The 17,118-nt window shown below is 39.5% G+C and overlaps 1 protein-coding gene across 21 annotated transcripts in view; it reads left to right on the top strand.

Annotated features, from left to right (window-relative positions):
* ncam1b (neural cell adhesion molecule 1b) overlaps window positions 1-17,118 on the top strand; it is a 92,592-nt gene that overhangs the window by 66,548 nt on the left and 8,926 nt on the right. For 7 of the 21 annotated variants that reach the window (XM_037775603.1, XM_037775599.1, XM_037775600.1 and 4 more), the window contains 10 exons: window positions 549-736; window positions 1,078-1,174; window positions 3,246-3,416; window positions 4,539-4,667; window positions 6,186-6,200; window positions 6,893-6,925; window positions 8,348-8,350; window positions 10,407-10,531; window positions 11,653-11,833; window positions 16,172-16,370. In XM_037775603.1, the coding sequence (XP_037631531.1) occupies window positions 549-736; window positions 1,078-1,174; window positions 3,246-3,416; window positions 4,539-4,667; window positions 6,186-6,200; window positions 6,893-6,925; window positions 8,348-8,350; window positions 10,407-10,531; window positions 11,653-11,833; window positions 16,172-16,370 (1,141 nt within the window). Of the gene's footprint in view, window positions 1-548; window positions 737-1,077; window positions 1,175-3,245; window positions 3,417-4,538; window positions 4,668-6,185; window positions 6,201-6,892; window positions 6,926-8,347; window positions 8,351-10,406; window positions 10,532-11,652; window positions 11,834-13,350; window positions 13,910-14,907; window positions 15,888-16,171; window positions 16,371-17,118 lie in introns of those variants that run through there. The other 14 variants (XM_037775606.1, XM_037775609.1, XM_037775602.1 and 11 more) reach the window with 8 other exon arrangements.

Here is a 17,118-nt window from a genome sequence, read left to right as displayed (position 1 = left end):
GTATCCCTCCACTCGCTCACTTTCTGAGACTGCGGTAATGTGAGCCGGTGAGTACAAAACCGTGGTACTGCCGTTCGCCTCGCTCTGAGGCCATCCTTACCATAATAACACTACTTTAGGAGCAACGGAAGTCAGACGGCGGCTGGCGGTACCGCGATTTTGCACTCTGCGGCTCACGTTACTGTTTCACAAGCATGTCGGAGAACTACGGCAACCTTCAGGTAACGTAAAAATGCGAAAGGCTCTCTCTAGAGCCAGTGTTTGGGTTGTCCGTTCTGGGCTACTGTAGAAACATGGCGGCGCAACATGGCAGACTCTGTGAAGAGGACCCGCTCCCTATGTACCTATGTAGATATGAAGGACTCATTCTAAGCTAACAGAAAAACACAATGATTCTTATTTTCAGGTGATTATACACTAAAGAAAAGATAGTTATGAATATTATATTCCATTTCTGCTAATAGAGCCCCCGAAATGTTACACACTGTTCCTTTAAAACCGCAAAACCTAAAATATTGTGGCACAATTACACGCATTTCTTCCTCTAGATGCCCCGAAGATCCACGGTGCAGTGGCGGTGTATACCTGGGAGGGAAATGCCGTCAACATCAGCTGTGAGGTCAAGGCTCATCCCAGTGATGTATCCATCATGTGGCTGAGAGATGGGCTGCAGCTCCCCAACTCAAACACCACCAACATTAAGATCTTCAGAAGTCCATCAGCCAGCTACCTGCAGGTACACACACGCACGTGTCGAACCACGATTTACAGTTCATTAAAATGAATGCACGCACATACACACACAGTCATTCCATGTGCACACACAAACAGACACACGCACGCATAACCCTCGTGTCATCAACATTTCATGAGCATAGACTTGAAGTGAAGGGGTTTTCTTTCAGTTCCAAAATCTGATGAATAATTCAGCAGCAGGAAAGCTCACAGCAACAAATAAAAATAGGCTACTCTAATGGACAAACAAAAAGGTCACCTTCAGTGTGTTTGACACACACGTTTGTTCATCTGTTTTGGTACACTGCCCTTCATATATTTGCTTTTTTTTTTCTCCTCCAGATAACCCCCGAGTCTGAAAATGACTTTGGGAGCTATAACTGCACTGCTTCAAATGAGATCGGCACAGAGTCCAAGGAGTTCCTGCTCATTCAGGCTGGTCAGTTGGGATTCACAGTGCTTATGGCGTTTTGAATTTATTTGTGTTATTTGAAGGATTATTAGTAATATGTAGGTCGTTCTATGAATACTTAGGATAATGATTTTTAGTGATAACAAATAAATAATCCGTAGGTAAATTTCATTGTAGCACATAAATTAAACAAAGCTTCTCCTCGCTTCAGGAACAGATTCTTTCACCCATATTCAAAACACGTTAGACCAAAACATTTACCACAACGTGAGATTACACAGAGCAGTGTTTGTTCAGATGGATGATACATTTAGATGAAAAGGCGATGAAACCAACATCGGGTAATTTAACGTTCCTTCCCTCTGGTTGTTTAGAAACTACAGCGGCTTTGAGGATTCCACTTAGTGTTAAAAGAAATGTAAAACAGAATATATTATTGTGCACATCTAACGGTTTATTGTGTGGTATGAATTGAAAGACAATTTATCAAAGTTCCAACATTTCATTGTAACATTAACTCACCACCAGCTGACACCAACAATTGTATATTCACCAACACATTAGACAAATGGAACAGAGAGCAGGGAGATAATGGCACTCTTAAGCCACAATCTGAGGTAAATGAATTGAAAACACCACAGAACATGGGCTACCACAGTGTGCCTTTTCATTTCAAAGGTCAAAGTGATTCAATACAAAACTGTGCTCACAGTTTGTGAACTCAAAACAGCCACCAGTACTCTGATATGGCCAATGTCAGTGGTTTAAATAGTTTAAATAGTGTAATTTTCTCTCAAATAGAGAGTGCAGTGGTGGGCGGATTTATATTTGGTTAAACTTAAGTAACGTGAATGTAAGTGAGAAATGAATCGTCAATTAATTGTGTGCTCTACAGGCCAGACATTTCCTCCACAAATCCAACATTTTGGAGTGCATCGTAATCACAAAAATCTTGATCTTTGCATCTCCTCAAGAGGGCAACCTCCGGGTCTGAGAAGTGACGACAATGTGGAAGTGCCTTAAACTTGCATTCTTTCTAACAGCCAGCAGGGGGCGACTCCTCTGGTTGCCAAAAAAATCCGATTTGTACAGAAGTCTATGAGAAAATGAGCCTACTTCTCACTTGATTTATTACCTCAGTAAACATTGTAAACATGAGTTTATGGTCTCAATTGTTAGTTTCAAGTCTTCTTCAATACAGCATGATGTTCATTTATTAAATTATGGTCCCATTTAGAGTCAAATAGACCATAAAGCAGGGTATGCTTTAGAGCGTGGCTACCTTGTGATTGACAGGGTCGCTACCACGGTGTTGTCCGGTCTGGGAGTTGTCCCTGTCTTCGTCTTAGAACTTTAAACCTTTCACAGAGTGTTTTCAGTTCATGAAAGTTAATTATAACATTTTTTGGTCACCTAAAAATGTCTTATTTAGCGTACGGTTGTACTTAGCTCCGCACTCTTGTGTCACTTCTGGTTGCAAACAATCAAGATGAAGACGACCAAAACGACAAACTTGAGGCTTCAAAACGGCAGTCCACAAACCAATGGGTGACGTCACTGTGACTACATCCACCTCTTAGTCTATGGTCTCCTTCAATACCAACAATTTGAAGATATTTACATTATATTGAAACATAACGTTGTGCTTAGCTGACTACAATCTGTGATACATCTTAAATCCTTCTTTTTCTCCAGCTCAAATGTTATCATAATCAAAATCTCTCAAAGGTTTAGTTTTTTTAAAAGTTCAAACAAGCAGCTCACCGTTTTCTCTGGTTTTCTTTGTGCAATTATTATCATTTATGGCTGACTTGGGATCAGTTTGTGCTTGAATCTGTTTGTCATAGGAGCATTTGAATGTTTTTCCTACCTTTTTATTTCTAAGGTAATGCCAAGAGTATGCAGCATTCATTGTCTGAGTAATGACATTGTTGTCACAAATCATAAATTCCTTACAAAGCTGAAGCAGTTTTTAGATGCATTTAGGGCCGTTAGGAGCTGCGAGCTCAGTCTGTCAGTGTAATGGAACAGTGGAGTCTGCCAGTGTTGGAGTGCTGCAATCTTACAGTTTTTGTTGTAATCGCACTCCCTTTACCAGAGGTGCCATCAGCCCCATCCATCAGTGAGGTGAGACCCTTCTCCACTACGGCACAGATCCAGTTTGAAGAGCCTGAATCCACTGGAGGAGTTCCTGTCCTGAAATACAAAGCGGAGTGGAGGCATCAGGGCAGGGGCGGCTGGTATCACCAGGCCTATGAAGTCCAATATGGTAAGAACACAAATCAAAACAAAAGGGATGGTGTTGTTTTGCAGAAATGGGAACTTTTTTGGGGGGGGTTGGAGGGGTTAAAATTTTCTAACAAATTGTAACTAATAGTTAGCAAAATTAGTTATTTAAGGTTTTGTTTTATACAGGTGAAGGTTTTTGTTTCAGAATGTGTCAAATATAAATCAGGGGTTTAAGAATATATTGATACGCTTGGGTATCGCAATATTATATTTTATGATATTGTATCGATTTTCAAAAACACTATCGATTTTTAATTAATAGTTTACATGCAAAGATTCATGGCAGACAGTGGCTCAGATTATACAAATAGTAGTGCTATGATGTTGATGTTACTATGATGAATGCTAATGCAGATCCCACTGTTCTGATTGCATAGAAAAGTCAACTTTATACCATAACAGTTCTCCTAAAATTAGATCAAGAATTGTTGCAATATATTGAACTGAAACCCCTGTATCATGATACGTATCGTATCGTATCGCCAGATTCTTGTCAATACACAGCCCTAACTGGAACACAGTTCATTGCATGAGACAATTAGATTATCATTTCTAAGTGATTTTACATATCTTTGTTACATGGAGATGCGTGTCAATATTGTAAAATGATCCATATTAACAATCAGTCAGCCCTGATGTGCATTCGTTGTGCTGTAGAAACGGTATTACATTTGCTCTGTTGAGGTCTTATAAAACATTCCATTTAATTTCTATAAGTGTCCAGATACCCTGAATGAAAAGAAATGAAGTTTTCATATAAAACTTTTATTAAATAGAATATAAATCATGAAATAAGACAATAATGAGAAAGAAGGTAATCCCAAAAGTAATCTATACATGATTATGACGGCTATGAAACAGCTGTCAGCTATTTCTGTTTCTGTGTATGTCGGGGATTAGACCTTTTTAGACCATCTCTAAATAGGTTTATCTGTTTAAACATTGTTGGAATGAAACGAGAGTTGAGCTAATCAGTGTTTACTCGGGATGGAATTAATTATGCGCGTATTGTTTGAACTGGGGCTGTGTTTGTTTCACCGCTAATCAAAATTAGCAAGGTGTTCTCATCAGGGATTGCACTGCCTCTGATATATTGTAACAGGCTCCATCATCGAGGTGACGATCAAAAGCCTGAAGCCGGAGACCGGCTATGAAGTGAAGTTGTCAGCCATCAACGGCAAGGGTGAAGGTGAAAGCAGCCCCGCCGAGTTCTTCAAGACGGAGCCTGTCCGTAAGTTTCACACCCCGGTCTCCACAAACACATTACCTGAAGTCCTCTTTTCTATGTCTTGGAGTAAGGAGTGCTTCTCCATCCTATAACTGGACTATAAAACTCATTGCAGTGTAGTCCGCTGCTGGACAGCAACACACACACACAAGTCAGCATTGAAACTGTTTTGACAGTGTCACAAAAGCTTCCAACAGTGTCTTTTCAGTCCAAGTTTTTCCTCTTCCAAGTTTTTTTTGTTTGTTCAGGAGTAAAACTGACAACAGGAACTAACTCACTGACCTCCTCGTTTTGTTTATTTAGTCTTTTCTATGGATTGACCTTGAAATCTAAGAATTCAGGAAACAAATGTCATAAAGTCCAACTGCTTTAACACCATCTTGCTTTTTTGCACTCTGATTTCATAACATAGGTCACACAGTCCACAAACCACCACAGTGACTACATCCACTTCTTATATACAGTCTATGGTTTCCTTCAATACAGAAGATATTTACATTATATTGAAACATAACGTTATGCTTTGCTGACTGCAATGTGTTTAGATGCATCTTAAATCCTTCATTTTTTCCAGCTCAAATGTTTATCATAATCAAAATCTATCAACGGTTTAACTTTTTTAAAAGGACCAACAAGCAGCTCACTGTTTTCTCTGCAATTATTATCATTTAAGGCTGACTTTGGATCAGTTTGTGCTTGAATCTGTTTGTCATAGGAGCATTTGAATGTTTTTCCTACCTTTTTTATTTTTATTTTCTGAGGTAACGTCAAGAGTGTGCAGCATTCAGTGTCTGAGAAACGGCATTATTGTCACAAATCATGCATTTCTTACAAAGCTGAAGCAGTTTTTAGATCCGTTAGTGTGACACTGTGACACTTGGATCCAATTATTTAAAAATCCACAGTTTTGTAGTGTTTTTTCAAGCTCATGTGCTCGCAAACCATGGACTAAAATATGACACAGAGTTATCCCTTAGTCCTTTAAATAACAGCCATGTAGTGAGTCTCGAACCCATTATTTAGTTTTTAGCCCCCTCTGTTGGTCGGGGATGCATGTTTTTTGGAAGAGAAACTGTGTTGGCTTCACATCGAATGGGACTGTTGACTCATAATTGATCCAATTTTCATTGCTGAACAGGCTAGGGGTGGCAGTAGCACAATCTGTAGGGACTTGGCTGGGGAACCGGAGGGTTGCCGGTGCAAGTCCCAGTACAGACCAAGTACGGAGTGTGGACTGGTAGCTGGAGAAGTGCCAGTTCGCCCCCTGAACTTGAACAAGGCAGCGACCCCCTAAACTGCTCCCCGGGCAGCTGTATAGTAGCTGCCCACTGCTCCTTATATACTAAGATGGGTTAAATGCAGTAGCTAAATTTCCCTTTGCTGTGCTATGTACAATGTGTGACATTAACATTTGATTAATTTTTTGTCTACATGCTGATCATCTCTTCATATGTTAGTTTTATCAATTTAATCATCTATTTATTTTCATCCATTTGCTCATCTGTCTGTTGTATCCATCAGGCTACACTTACAAAAGTAAGTGCTTCATCTGTTGTTCCTCTCAGTTTAATTGTCACTGATTCAGTGTTTTAGGCGTTTTGAAGTGCTGTTCATCAGTATCAAATTGCAAAAAGACTTACAAAAATAGTTTCTATGTTATTAATTTAATCCTTCTCATATCAACACATCAAGGTAGATATTTTTATGATTATTAATATGCTTCATTATCTCAGCTTTGTTTAAACTTCACTGTCTCTCCGTTGTTGTTGTTGACATCCAAAGCCACGGCAAAATTGATAAATCAGTGTTTTCCTTTTAAAAACTAATAATAAAGCTAATTTAGGACTAAGAGCAGACCAAATTAAATGTTTTACCCTGCACAAACATTGTTTGAAGTCCGTTGAGTTAATAATTCAATAACTAATCACAATAAATGCAGTAAATTTGCTGAAATATTTTTTTTAAATACAAAAAAAAAAACGTTTCCCTTCCTGCTGCCTTTGAAGTTGTTTAAGAAGAGCCTTTCAGTTTCTTCCTCTTTCTCATTCTAACCTTAAATGTGGCAATCATTAAATACAATGTTTAGTTTCCTCTTGCTTCTCTGGTGCAGTCTGGCAGAAATGAGTCTCGCTCAACTCTCTAGTGAAGTGTTATTACAGAGTTTCAGGTGGTAATTTGTACAGACAACTGATTCTGATTGCCTGATATCTTCTCTTTTATGTCCCTAGATGGCATTTTTCATTTTTTCACTGAAGACACAGGTTTGTTCCGTACGTAGAGAGGATAATAGACGATTCGTTTTGTACTGCTGTAGCTTTTTCCATCCCTACAGGATAGCCCCCTCACACCTACTGATTAGCTGCATTTATAATAACTTAAACGCATAGCAAAACGTGTACATTTTTCTAGAAACTGTGACCTTGTTTGGCTTGATTATAAATGCAAACTCCTCTGTGTCTGTTACCTATAGATTTTATCTCACCCACATTCTTTGGGTTGACAGCTGAGTTAACCAAATATGAATATTAATACCGTTTTGATTTGCGCCTTGTGAATTAATTGGCTTAATGACAGTATTACGAATTAATGCCAAATCTCTGCATTTAAAAAGCTGCACATTTCCCCTCCGGCTCCAGCTATTTTTGGTGTAACTTGGGAATGTTTACATTTGGATTGGGCCCTTCAGCATCGATTAATCCACTGGTTGCCAACCTGGGGTTTCCCGAGCCCCATTAGGAGTCACCAAAGTTTCACGGGCGGTCACGAGGTCGGCTTGATTTTAATGGGTGTAAGAATTTTTTTTTTTTAAATATATGCAGTTGATCTATTTCTCAGCATTTCATAATTTTTTGTGAAGAGAACTAAATGAAATTGTTATTCTTAAGGTTTAGATTATTATTTAAGATATAAACAGGATAAAGGCACAGTGAAGACCTGAACACAAGATATATATATATATATATATATATATATGAATGTGTATGCTGTACATATGTATATATGTATGTATGTATGTATGTATGTACTGTATACACATACAGTATGTATATGCATGTATATGTATGTATATATGTATATGTATGTATACAGTATATGCATATGCAGGTATATGTATGCATGTATATGTACAGTATGTACTGTATATACATATATATATATATATATATATATATATATGTATATACAGTATATATGCATGTATACACACACACATATACACAAATATTCGCTCGTTTTACTGAAACGGGTCAATTGTACAGTTTATCAGTTGTTCTGTACTGATATTGTTTTGCATTGAATACAATATGAAATATCCATAAAATATGTCACTTGGTCAGGGGTCGTCAGTTTACTCAATGATAAAAAAAGATTGGGAACCAATGGATTAATCAGTTGCCTTGCAAATTATAAAGTCTCTAAAGTGAAAAGGACAAAGCTGTTGGATGTCTACTGCCCTTTTCACATTGAGAACCAAACAGAAATGTATGTGCTCAGTTGTGTTTGTCAGTATGAAAAGCTGTGTTGTGATTCCACGTCTTTCTGATTTAGTTTGTCTCCAGGTCATTTATGTTTTGCTCTTTTGTCCTCTACCTGTACCTGTGTTCTGTCTTTCATGTCCTTCTTCCTCTCTCAACCACTCACATGTGTCATTTCATGTGACTGTGACCCCCTCCACTTTGCAGAAGGTAACTGACTGTTGCAGGTTCTTTTGAAAGAAGACCCCTCACTTTAATTTGAGAATCCCACAGTTAAACAACACATTAATTGCTTCTATGCAATCATGTAATACACGTCGACCTCAATCCCATTAATCAGTCATGTAGACGTTTGCCTCAGCAGGATAAATGAGAGAGAGCCAGAGCTGTCTTCACGGTAATATATAACAGTCAGGAGTGTTTAATATCAGCATCACTCGGGTGGTGCTGAATAGCCTGCTACCTAAAGGGATGCTACCTCTCCTCCTTTTAGGACGGGTTCCTATAAATCAACAGTATAATAAACACAGTTTCCTCCAATCACAGGGGAATCATTATCAGTGTCTACCCCACGCACCTGCAAAAAAAAAAAACTGCCCCTACCAGCAGTTTGCTCTGGTTCTCAATCAAGAGTTTGTAGTATTCATGCTGAGAGCAATATCTACCCTGTGCATCGTATCCTCCATATTGTTCATCACATTTAACCTTAGGCTGCATTAAAGGCTATATCAACTAACTCGGACCGATTTAACCAGGGTGTTGAAGGCAAGCAATATTATGAATCAGAGTATGAACACTAACCATTATACACCTCCTTCTTGTTGTCTGTTAGTAACTTATACTATGTTTATGCAGCACTTTTCTTATCCAGGGTTACAAAATGCTTCACAGTTACAAAAAAAAGAAGATAAAAAGCATTTGACTAGCTATTTGAATTAAAGACAAGCAAAGGTTGTTAAAGAATAATAATGCAAATCAGAGCAAGGCAGCATCAAATGCTTTCTAGGATAATTTGCTGATCTGACCCCCAGAGGGAGAGCCAAATGGAGCCAAATTGTGAAGCACTTTAAAAGTAATTGGAAGGATTTTGATTTCATCACCGGAGTCCTTCAGTAGTTGGTAATAATGCAGCAGAAATTTACTTATTTATAGACAGCTTCTTGGCTTAAACAAGAATAAGGTGCATTACAATAGTCAAGACGTGAGGAGACAGAAACAATGGATGATTTCTTCAAAAGAGGCGCCGTACTTTGGTAATGTTTCTGAATTAAAGAATAACAGGACTGAATTACTGACTTACGATGTTTCTCAGAGTTCATTTGGGAAATTCTAGAAACCATTTCGTTAGAAGTCTACAGTGAGTGCTGATGTGAAACTTCTAAAGTCTGATTTGGGGCAAAAAGACCAAAACTTCAGTTTAGTTTCAATTTAATTACAGAGAACTAGAAGACATCCAGGCACTCGTCTCATTCAGACAAAAGCAGCCAAATAAGTTTCACAGATACATAAAGCTGTACATCATCGATATAGCAATGAGGAGAGACAAACTGACGGGTAATGTGGCCTAAAGGGAGAATAAGACCGGTCCCAGGATTGACCCCTGAGGAACTCCACTGGTCAGAGGAGCACAATCAGACACTTTGTCTGTGATGGATACAGAACTAGCAATTAGATAAATTAATCCACTGTCTTACATTTCTATTTGACTTAATTGTTGTGTGTTATATGTTAAGTGTTTAAACTTTTGATTGTGGAAATTCGTGGGAGATTGAGACGGTGAAAACATAGCTTACTGAATTACAAGTAAGTTGTAAAACGCAACCATTCCATCCCGTCGTTATTTTTACAGGTAAACCCATTTATTATGCTGTGAAATGCAAATCTTACATAAACATTTCAGCCAATGAGAAATGACCCTTTCCTCTGAAGCCTTGTATGACACTGGGGGAATGTCACTCAGCAACTCGGACTGAATCAGATAAGCATGTGGCTGTGTGTCATTTGGTAATTAGCCCGACTTGAGACGTAGCATCTTGAGGCGAGCGATTAAGGAAGGACAAGTGACTTAAAAGGACAACAACAAAGAGGCCAGTTTCAAAGTTTTGACTTTTTATTTCTAATCAAGCCTTTTGTTTTTCTTTGCTCTGCAATTGTAAAGGTACTGTTGGACTGGCAGCATCTTCTCCCCATAAAATAACCCAGTAGAGCTCTGCATCTGTTTAACAAGCCTTTAAATAACCTCTATCTTGCTCCTGTGTGCCTGCAGGGAATCCCAATCCTCCTAAACTCGAAGGGGCACTTCAACCCCAAGGCAACTCCCTCAAAGTCAGCTGGATCAAGCAGGACGACGGCGGCTCGCCCATTATACATTATCTCGTCCGCTATAAAAAAGTGAGTATGGTGATTAGAGCTAATATATAAAGTAGGGCTGTCAATCGATTGAAATATTTAATTGCAATTAATCACACATTTTTTATCAGTTCAAAATGTACCTTAAAGGGAAATTGTTCAAGTATTTAATACTCTTATCAACGTGGGATGGGTAAATATGCTTGCTTTATGCAAATGTATGTATATATTTATTATTGGACACAAAACAATGACAAATATTGTCCACACAGGTACTGCATTTAGCATAAAAAATATGCTCAAATCATAACATGGCAAACTCAAGCCCAACAGACAGCAGCTGTCAGTGTGTCAGTGTGCTGACTTGACTATGATTTGCCCCAAATTGCATGTGATTATCATAAAGTGGGCATATATGTAAAGGGGAGACTCGTGGGTACCCTTAGAACCCATTTTCATTCAAAATTTTGGCAGGGAAAAACTGGCATGGCCATTTTCAAGGGACCCCTTCAAAAAAGGCCATGCCAGTTTTTCCCTGCCAAAATGTTGTGCAAGTTTGGAGCGTTATTTACCCTCCTTCTCAACAAGCCAGTGTGACATGGTTGGTGCCAATGGATTCCTTAAGTATTTTTGTTTCATATGCCAGTATCTTCACTCTAGCTTTAAAACTGAGCCTGCTACAAATCTAAAAATCACAAGTTGTGTTAATATGTTTGTCCATAGTTCTGACATCTTAAAAAACATTATTTAAAATGTAAAAATTCAGTCTAATTCTGTTGTATTTAAGTCTTCATGTTAATGCATGTAGAGCTGAAATGATTAGGTGATTAATCAATGAGTGGACTGAAAGTAAATTCATCCGAAACAATAACAATAATCGATTAATCAATCAAGCCAGCTTTTAAGCAAAACTTGCAAACATTTTTATGGCTCAAGCGTCTTAAATGTGTCTGCTTTTCCTTGTCTTACATCATAGTAAACTGTTGGTTGGATAAAAATTGCAATTCTGTGAGAAAAGATGATATTCATTACTTTGTGGCGTTTTAAAGACCAAACGATTAATCGATTATTCAAGAACATAAACTGTAGATTGATCGTTGATGAAAAAAATAATCGTTTGCTGCAGCCCTGCATGTACTGTACATCTCTCTGTGTGTCCTTAGATACAGATGTCGGACTGGAAACCAGAAATCCGAATGCCCAGCGTGAGCGACTATGTGGTTCTCCACGGGTTGGACTGGGACACCGAGTACAATGTCTGCGTGGTGGCAGAGAATCAGAAGGGCAAGTCCCAGCCAGTCATCATGGCCTTCAGGACGTCTGCAGAGCCAGAAGCCATCCCAGGTACCCTCTCCCTCAGGTCACGCACACTAAACTGGAACTAAACAGCCAGAAACTGAAGAGCCAAACTCAATGTTCAAAACCAGAGCGTGACGTTCTATTTTTAACTCTCTAGCTCTGAAAGGTGAATGACAACTAAATAAATCTACAGGAAAAAAAAATAGATTTCCTGGACAGCGGCGAGCCAGAAATGATTTTCCGGCTGAATTTTCACACTTTAAAGTTTTGACAGCCCTTGCTAAATGAGCTTGAGTTTGCGCTCGCAGAACTGGGACAGGCTCTTTCCACAGAGGATGAAATGATTTCCTCTTCAATGATTGTAGTTTTCCTTTAGCTTTGTTTACTGCTGAAATAGCAGCTAGAGGGGATAGTTTGTCCCTGTGTGGAAGCAGCCTTTAAACTGACCCTTGTGTTACGACTCCGACCCTATATTGAAATTTGTTTGTGTTTTGTGTGAGAATGAGTGTCCGTCCGTCTTTGGAGGATCTTTGTGTGGCTGCGTTTTGTGTGAGAGTGAGTGGGTGCATCTCAAGTCTCTTAATTGTCGTTTCTTCGCTCCTCGATCCGCGCTTGAACCGGATGTTAGCTAGTTCGCCATCTTTAAGACCGCCCCAAAGCGCTTATTTCTGCACGGAGGAGCGAGGAGGGATCTCCGAGGAGCCATGAGCGAGGATACAGAGGAGCAGCCTTAACTGAAGTCTTTTACCAACCGACACGCCCCCTTATTGGATATCAGTTGATTGGACGCACCTGCCGATCTGATACACGTCAACTCGCTGAGTTTCATACCGGAGTGAAGACAGATAACAGATTAAAAGTTTAATATTTTAGTTATCTTCTGATTCACCATCTAGTTACTATCTGTGTTTAATGTAGGTGTGAACAACAGCAGAAGGACCTGCGGTATCTCTCCTTCACACACCGCGGCTGAAGCAGCCTGTCACTGAAACAACTATTTAACACATGACAACAAACGGATCTCAAACAACATTTTTCATTTATTAGAAAGATTTTTCTTTTCATGATCTTTTTTTTTTTCATTTCCATTCAGTCCGAATATCAATTAATACAGACACTAATAATGAATAAATAATATAAAGCTATTAGCGGTAGCCAGTAGAAACGGTTCCTGAGCCTCTAAGCAGGACACAGTACACAGTATAAATACAAACTGCAGCTGTTATTCATGTGCAGGTGTTTGTTAAACAGGTAATAACAGGTTACAGAGAGAAAACACTGCTGCTCTGCCAGTGATAACTGTGTCTTTATTAATATTAGTACAGTTCAGACACAAACTCCATCATAAGTCCCTACAGCTGTTAAAGCAGACTGACAGCTGATCCAGCTGTGATCAGCTGTCGCCGTCATCAGAAACAGACGTCGCTTCACGTGACGCTTCAGAGGAAAGGATGTCTTGTGTAACTAAAAACATATTTCCTCGTGTGCTCTGTCCTCATGCAATTAAGAGACTTGGGATGCACTTTCTGTTTTGTGAGGATCTTTGTCTCCAATTCATCCAGGTGCCTCTCTTTGACTGGTTGTAGGCGTGGGTTTGGTCTGGGGTGTGTCGGCTGCTGATTGGTCCATCCATCATCTCTGCTGTTTAAAAATGCTCGGGTGCCCAGCAGTCCTGTAACAGCAGTCTGACAGCAGTCTGACAGCAGCCTCGTTCTGTCCTCGGCCTCCAAACCTTTGTGTTTAAATCTGTGACCCAGTTTTCAAATTCAAAGACTTAATGCCCTAATTGGCTTTTTAATTACGTAACTTTTTGTTGCTTGAGATAGCACTTCATTGGTAAGATGGAACTGCCATTTTCTTTTATAATCGTTTCTGCTTTATCGTAGAGAGCCAAATCTAGTGACTGACAATCAGGTATCAGTGACAATGGGGCCGATCTATTCAATTCCCTTCTATGTTTATATACTACTGTATATACATTAAAGACTGGAATTTGAATTCCTGTGTAAGTTTTGACCAATTTGTTGCTGCATTAAAACGGGTTGTTAAGGTTTTAACAGGTTCCAATTAATTTTAATTGATTTTTTACCAAGCTGCGGGTGTATGAATTATTATTTTAATAATAAATAACAATTCAGGAAATTATATTTATGTATTCATTTGTTACATTTTGTTTTACAAAGTTAAGAAAGCAATGTTTAAGTCAAGCCTGAGGTTGTCTTACACACAAAAGAATGATCCCAGTCACTTCCACATTGAGGCATACAGCTTATTAATTACAGACTGGTATCGGGTCGATACTCAGTATCGGCCGATACCCAAAGCCCAGGTATTGGGCAATCGGTATTGGGACTAAAAAAGTCAGATCGGTTCAACCCTAGTTGTTTTAACTTGAGTTGGAGTAATAAATCTTTTTTTTTTTTTTTTTTTTTTTAACTAAACTTCAAATTAGTCCTGAGACTGTGGTTTGGTGACCGGGGAGGGAACGACCTTTATACTTTTATGTTGTGCTCCTACCCCCCTGGACGGGGGCGTAACACCTTGATAACCGCTGATTAACTTGTACCTCGAGGTCTTAACTGCAGCTGAAGGTTTTTTTATCAACCGTACGAAAAAACCACACTGCTTGTCAGATTCCCTTTAGGTGCTAGACACTACCGAGTGCTTTGCTGAAACATCGCAACAGACCATAATGTCTTCCTCTCACTTCCTTTCTAATTCATTTTCCAATCTAAAGCATTTCCCACTCACCCACCACTGAGTCACCATCTAGTCCACACGGTGTAGTTTTCCCCTCTGTGCTGTGCTTTTGCTTTGATGTGGTGTTCCTCCCTCAATACAAGAAATCAGTTTCTTTTTTTTTCACTTTTGGTTTTCAGACCTGACACATTTTCACTTTCTCTCCTCCTCTGTTTTCCCCATCCTTCTCTTTTTTTCCTCTTTGTTTCCCTTCATTTCCCCCCCTTCCTTCTGTTCTCTATTCTCTCTCTCTCTTTTATCTCGTCTCTCAATGTTCCTGCTCTCTTGCCTGGTCGTGGACATTGGTGTGGTGGACCACGTGAACATTTTCGTCTCGCCCTGTGTGCTTTTTTGGTGGTCGGTGTTGTGCCGCTCCTCAGCCACTCAGGGCTGTTCATCTGTGACATGCACTTTGGCATCACTCATCTTGTCCCTCATCACTGTACTCCTGCTCTCATAGTTGTCGTGGGGGGATTCACACCGTAACTGTAGAGGAGATCTCGCCTTTCTCTGGCCTGGCTGTCTCTCTGGACACTTTCACTCCTTAAAAAACAGACTTTGTCCGTGACAGACGTGTCTCTGTTATGGGTGAGAAAAGGGTGCTGTGTAGCTTCAGATCAGACCAGACAGACGTGCTGAACCAAAGGCAGTGGAAACCCTCCCGCCTCCCACAGATTCACTCTGCTCTGCATTAGCACAGCTAGTCATCAGCACTAGACACCAGAGGGGACTGCCAGTTTACAGTAATGAACAATAGAGCAATTGAAATGAGGTTATATTAAAAAAACGTAGAACAGAATGACGGCTGAGTGCTGGGCCTGTCCGTTTACATAAACACTGTATTATATTCTTTAATCGCTTACAAAATTATGCATATGCACTGTAAAATTTGTAACATTAACGTTTACATAATTGAAACGCCTAAAATGTTTGTAATAATAATAATATCGGAACAGTTTGACAAGCAGCTGTGTACAGAATTATCACAAGGAAATTGTTATTTTTGTGTTTACTAAGACATATGTCCAGATATTTCTCAAGCATGTAATATGTATCAAATATCATTCAAAAATACTTGTTTTTATACATTTATATTGGACGGTGCTTTACTCAGCTGCGTTTTATCCTCTAGCAGATCTTGATTAATTATTGGTATCTAAAGAGTTAAATTGAGCTACAAACAGAGGCTATTTTAGAGAGCTGACTTTACACAAACACTGAAGATGCATCATAGCTTTTTGTGATATTTGGGAAAGCCTCATTTTGTCCATAAAATATCTTGCATTTCTGGGTAACTAGCAACGCACTGTACGCTTTGGTTTGCTCTTCTTTCTAATACCAAATAAATGGGTTGAATATAGATGTATATTTTTCTGTGTTTTTAACGATGGCCGTTGCATCAATAATTGAACACAAGTCAGACAGCAACGTCTACACAAACATCACACTGCATCTAAATTCATGCCGAGACAACTAGAACGTGTCGGTGCTCATAGCAGGTGAGTTGTTTCTGTTTTCTGGAAGTATTTGTGGTTGCAGTAGCATAGCTGCACCTTTTATTCAGTTGTTCCTGGCTGTTTTCTATAAAACTGTGTCACGCTACAGTTGTTCAGCACTCTCCCTCTCTTGTCTCTTGTCTGGCAGATATGGGTGAGGAGGAAGCGCTCTCCAAGGACATCATGCTCTGGGCAGGGATCCCCGTCGTAGTATTTATACTCCTGCTGCTAGCTGTGGATGTCACCTGTTACTTTGTCAACAAATGTGGCCTCATCATGTGCCTCTGCGGTAAATCAGGCACAGGGACCAAAGGGCACAAGTTGGAGGAGGGCACGGCAAACTTCCAGTGAGTACCAGTGACAACAATTACATGCAATTACATTTTTCAGTGATGTTACATTTGGCCAGATTAAAAATCAAGGTTCAGTTATAATGTATGGTCCAATTTTCTTTTTATGCATTTGATTTTCACAAACTGGCAACATAGATGTTAAAGTTGCTCTAATAAATGTTATATAATGGATCAGATACAGTATCTACCTTTATATCTATATAGGGAGCGGGTCCTCTTCACGGAGTCCGTCATGTTGCACCGCCGTATTTCTACAGTAGCCCAGAACGGACAAACCGAACACTGGCTCTCGTGAGAGCCGTTAGCGTTTTTTACATTACCTGAAGGCCACCGTAGTTCTCCGACACGCTTTTGAAACTGCAGTAACGTGAGCTGCAAAGTGTAAAACAGCGGTACCGCCAGCCGCCTGAAGCAGTGTTATTATGGTAAGGATGGCCTCTGAGTGAGGCGAGCGGCGTTGCCATGGTTTTGCACTTGGCGGCTCACGTTACCGTAGTTTTGGAAAGGGAGGAGTGAGCGGAGGGGTACTCAGCTGGTTAGAAACAAATTCCTCCCTAATCCAGATACAGATCATACATTATTACTACTGTAGGTGGAAATGGAGCTTAAGACTTACATTCATCATGTGGCCAGAACCATGACTCAAATAGGCAACTGTTTGCTAACACGTTAGCCATAACAACTTTATTAAGTGACAATATGTCAGTGTTATGTTTACAGCTTGTTGCAGTGCCCCCAAGTG

Source organism: Sebastes umbrosus, chromosome 7, assembly GCF_015220745.1.
Source record: "Sebastes umbrosus isolate fSebUmb1 chromosome 7, fSebUmb1.pri, whole genome shotgun sequence".
NCBI lineage: Eukaryota > Metazoa > Chordata > Actinopteri > Perciformes > Sebastidae > Sebastes > Sebastes umbrosus.
The sequence above is the reverse complement of the archived record's forward strand: the minus strand, read 5'-3'. Positions and strand labels throughout refer to the sequence as shown.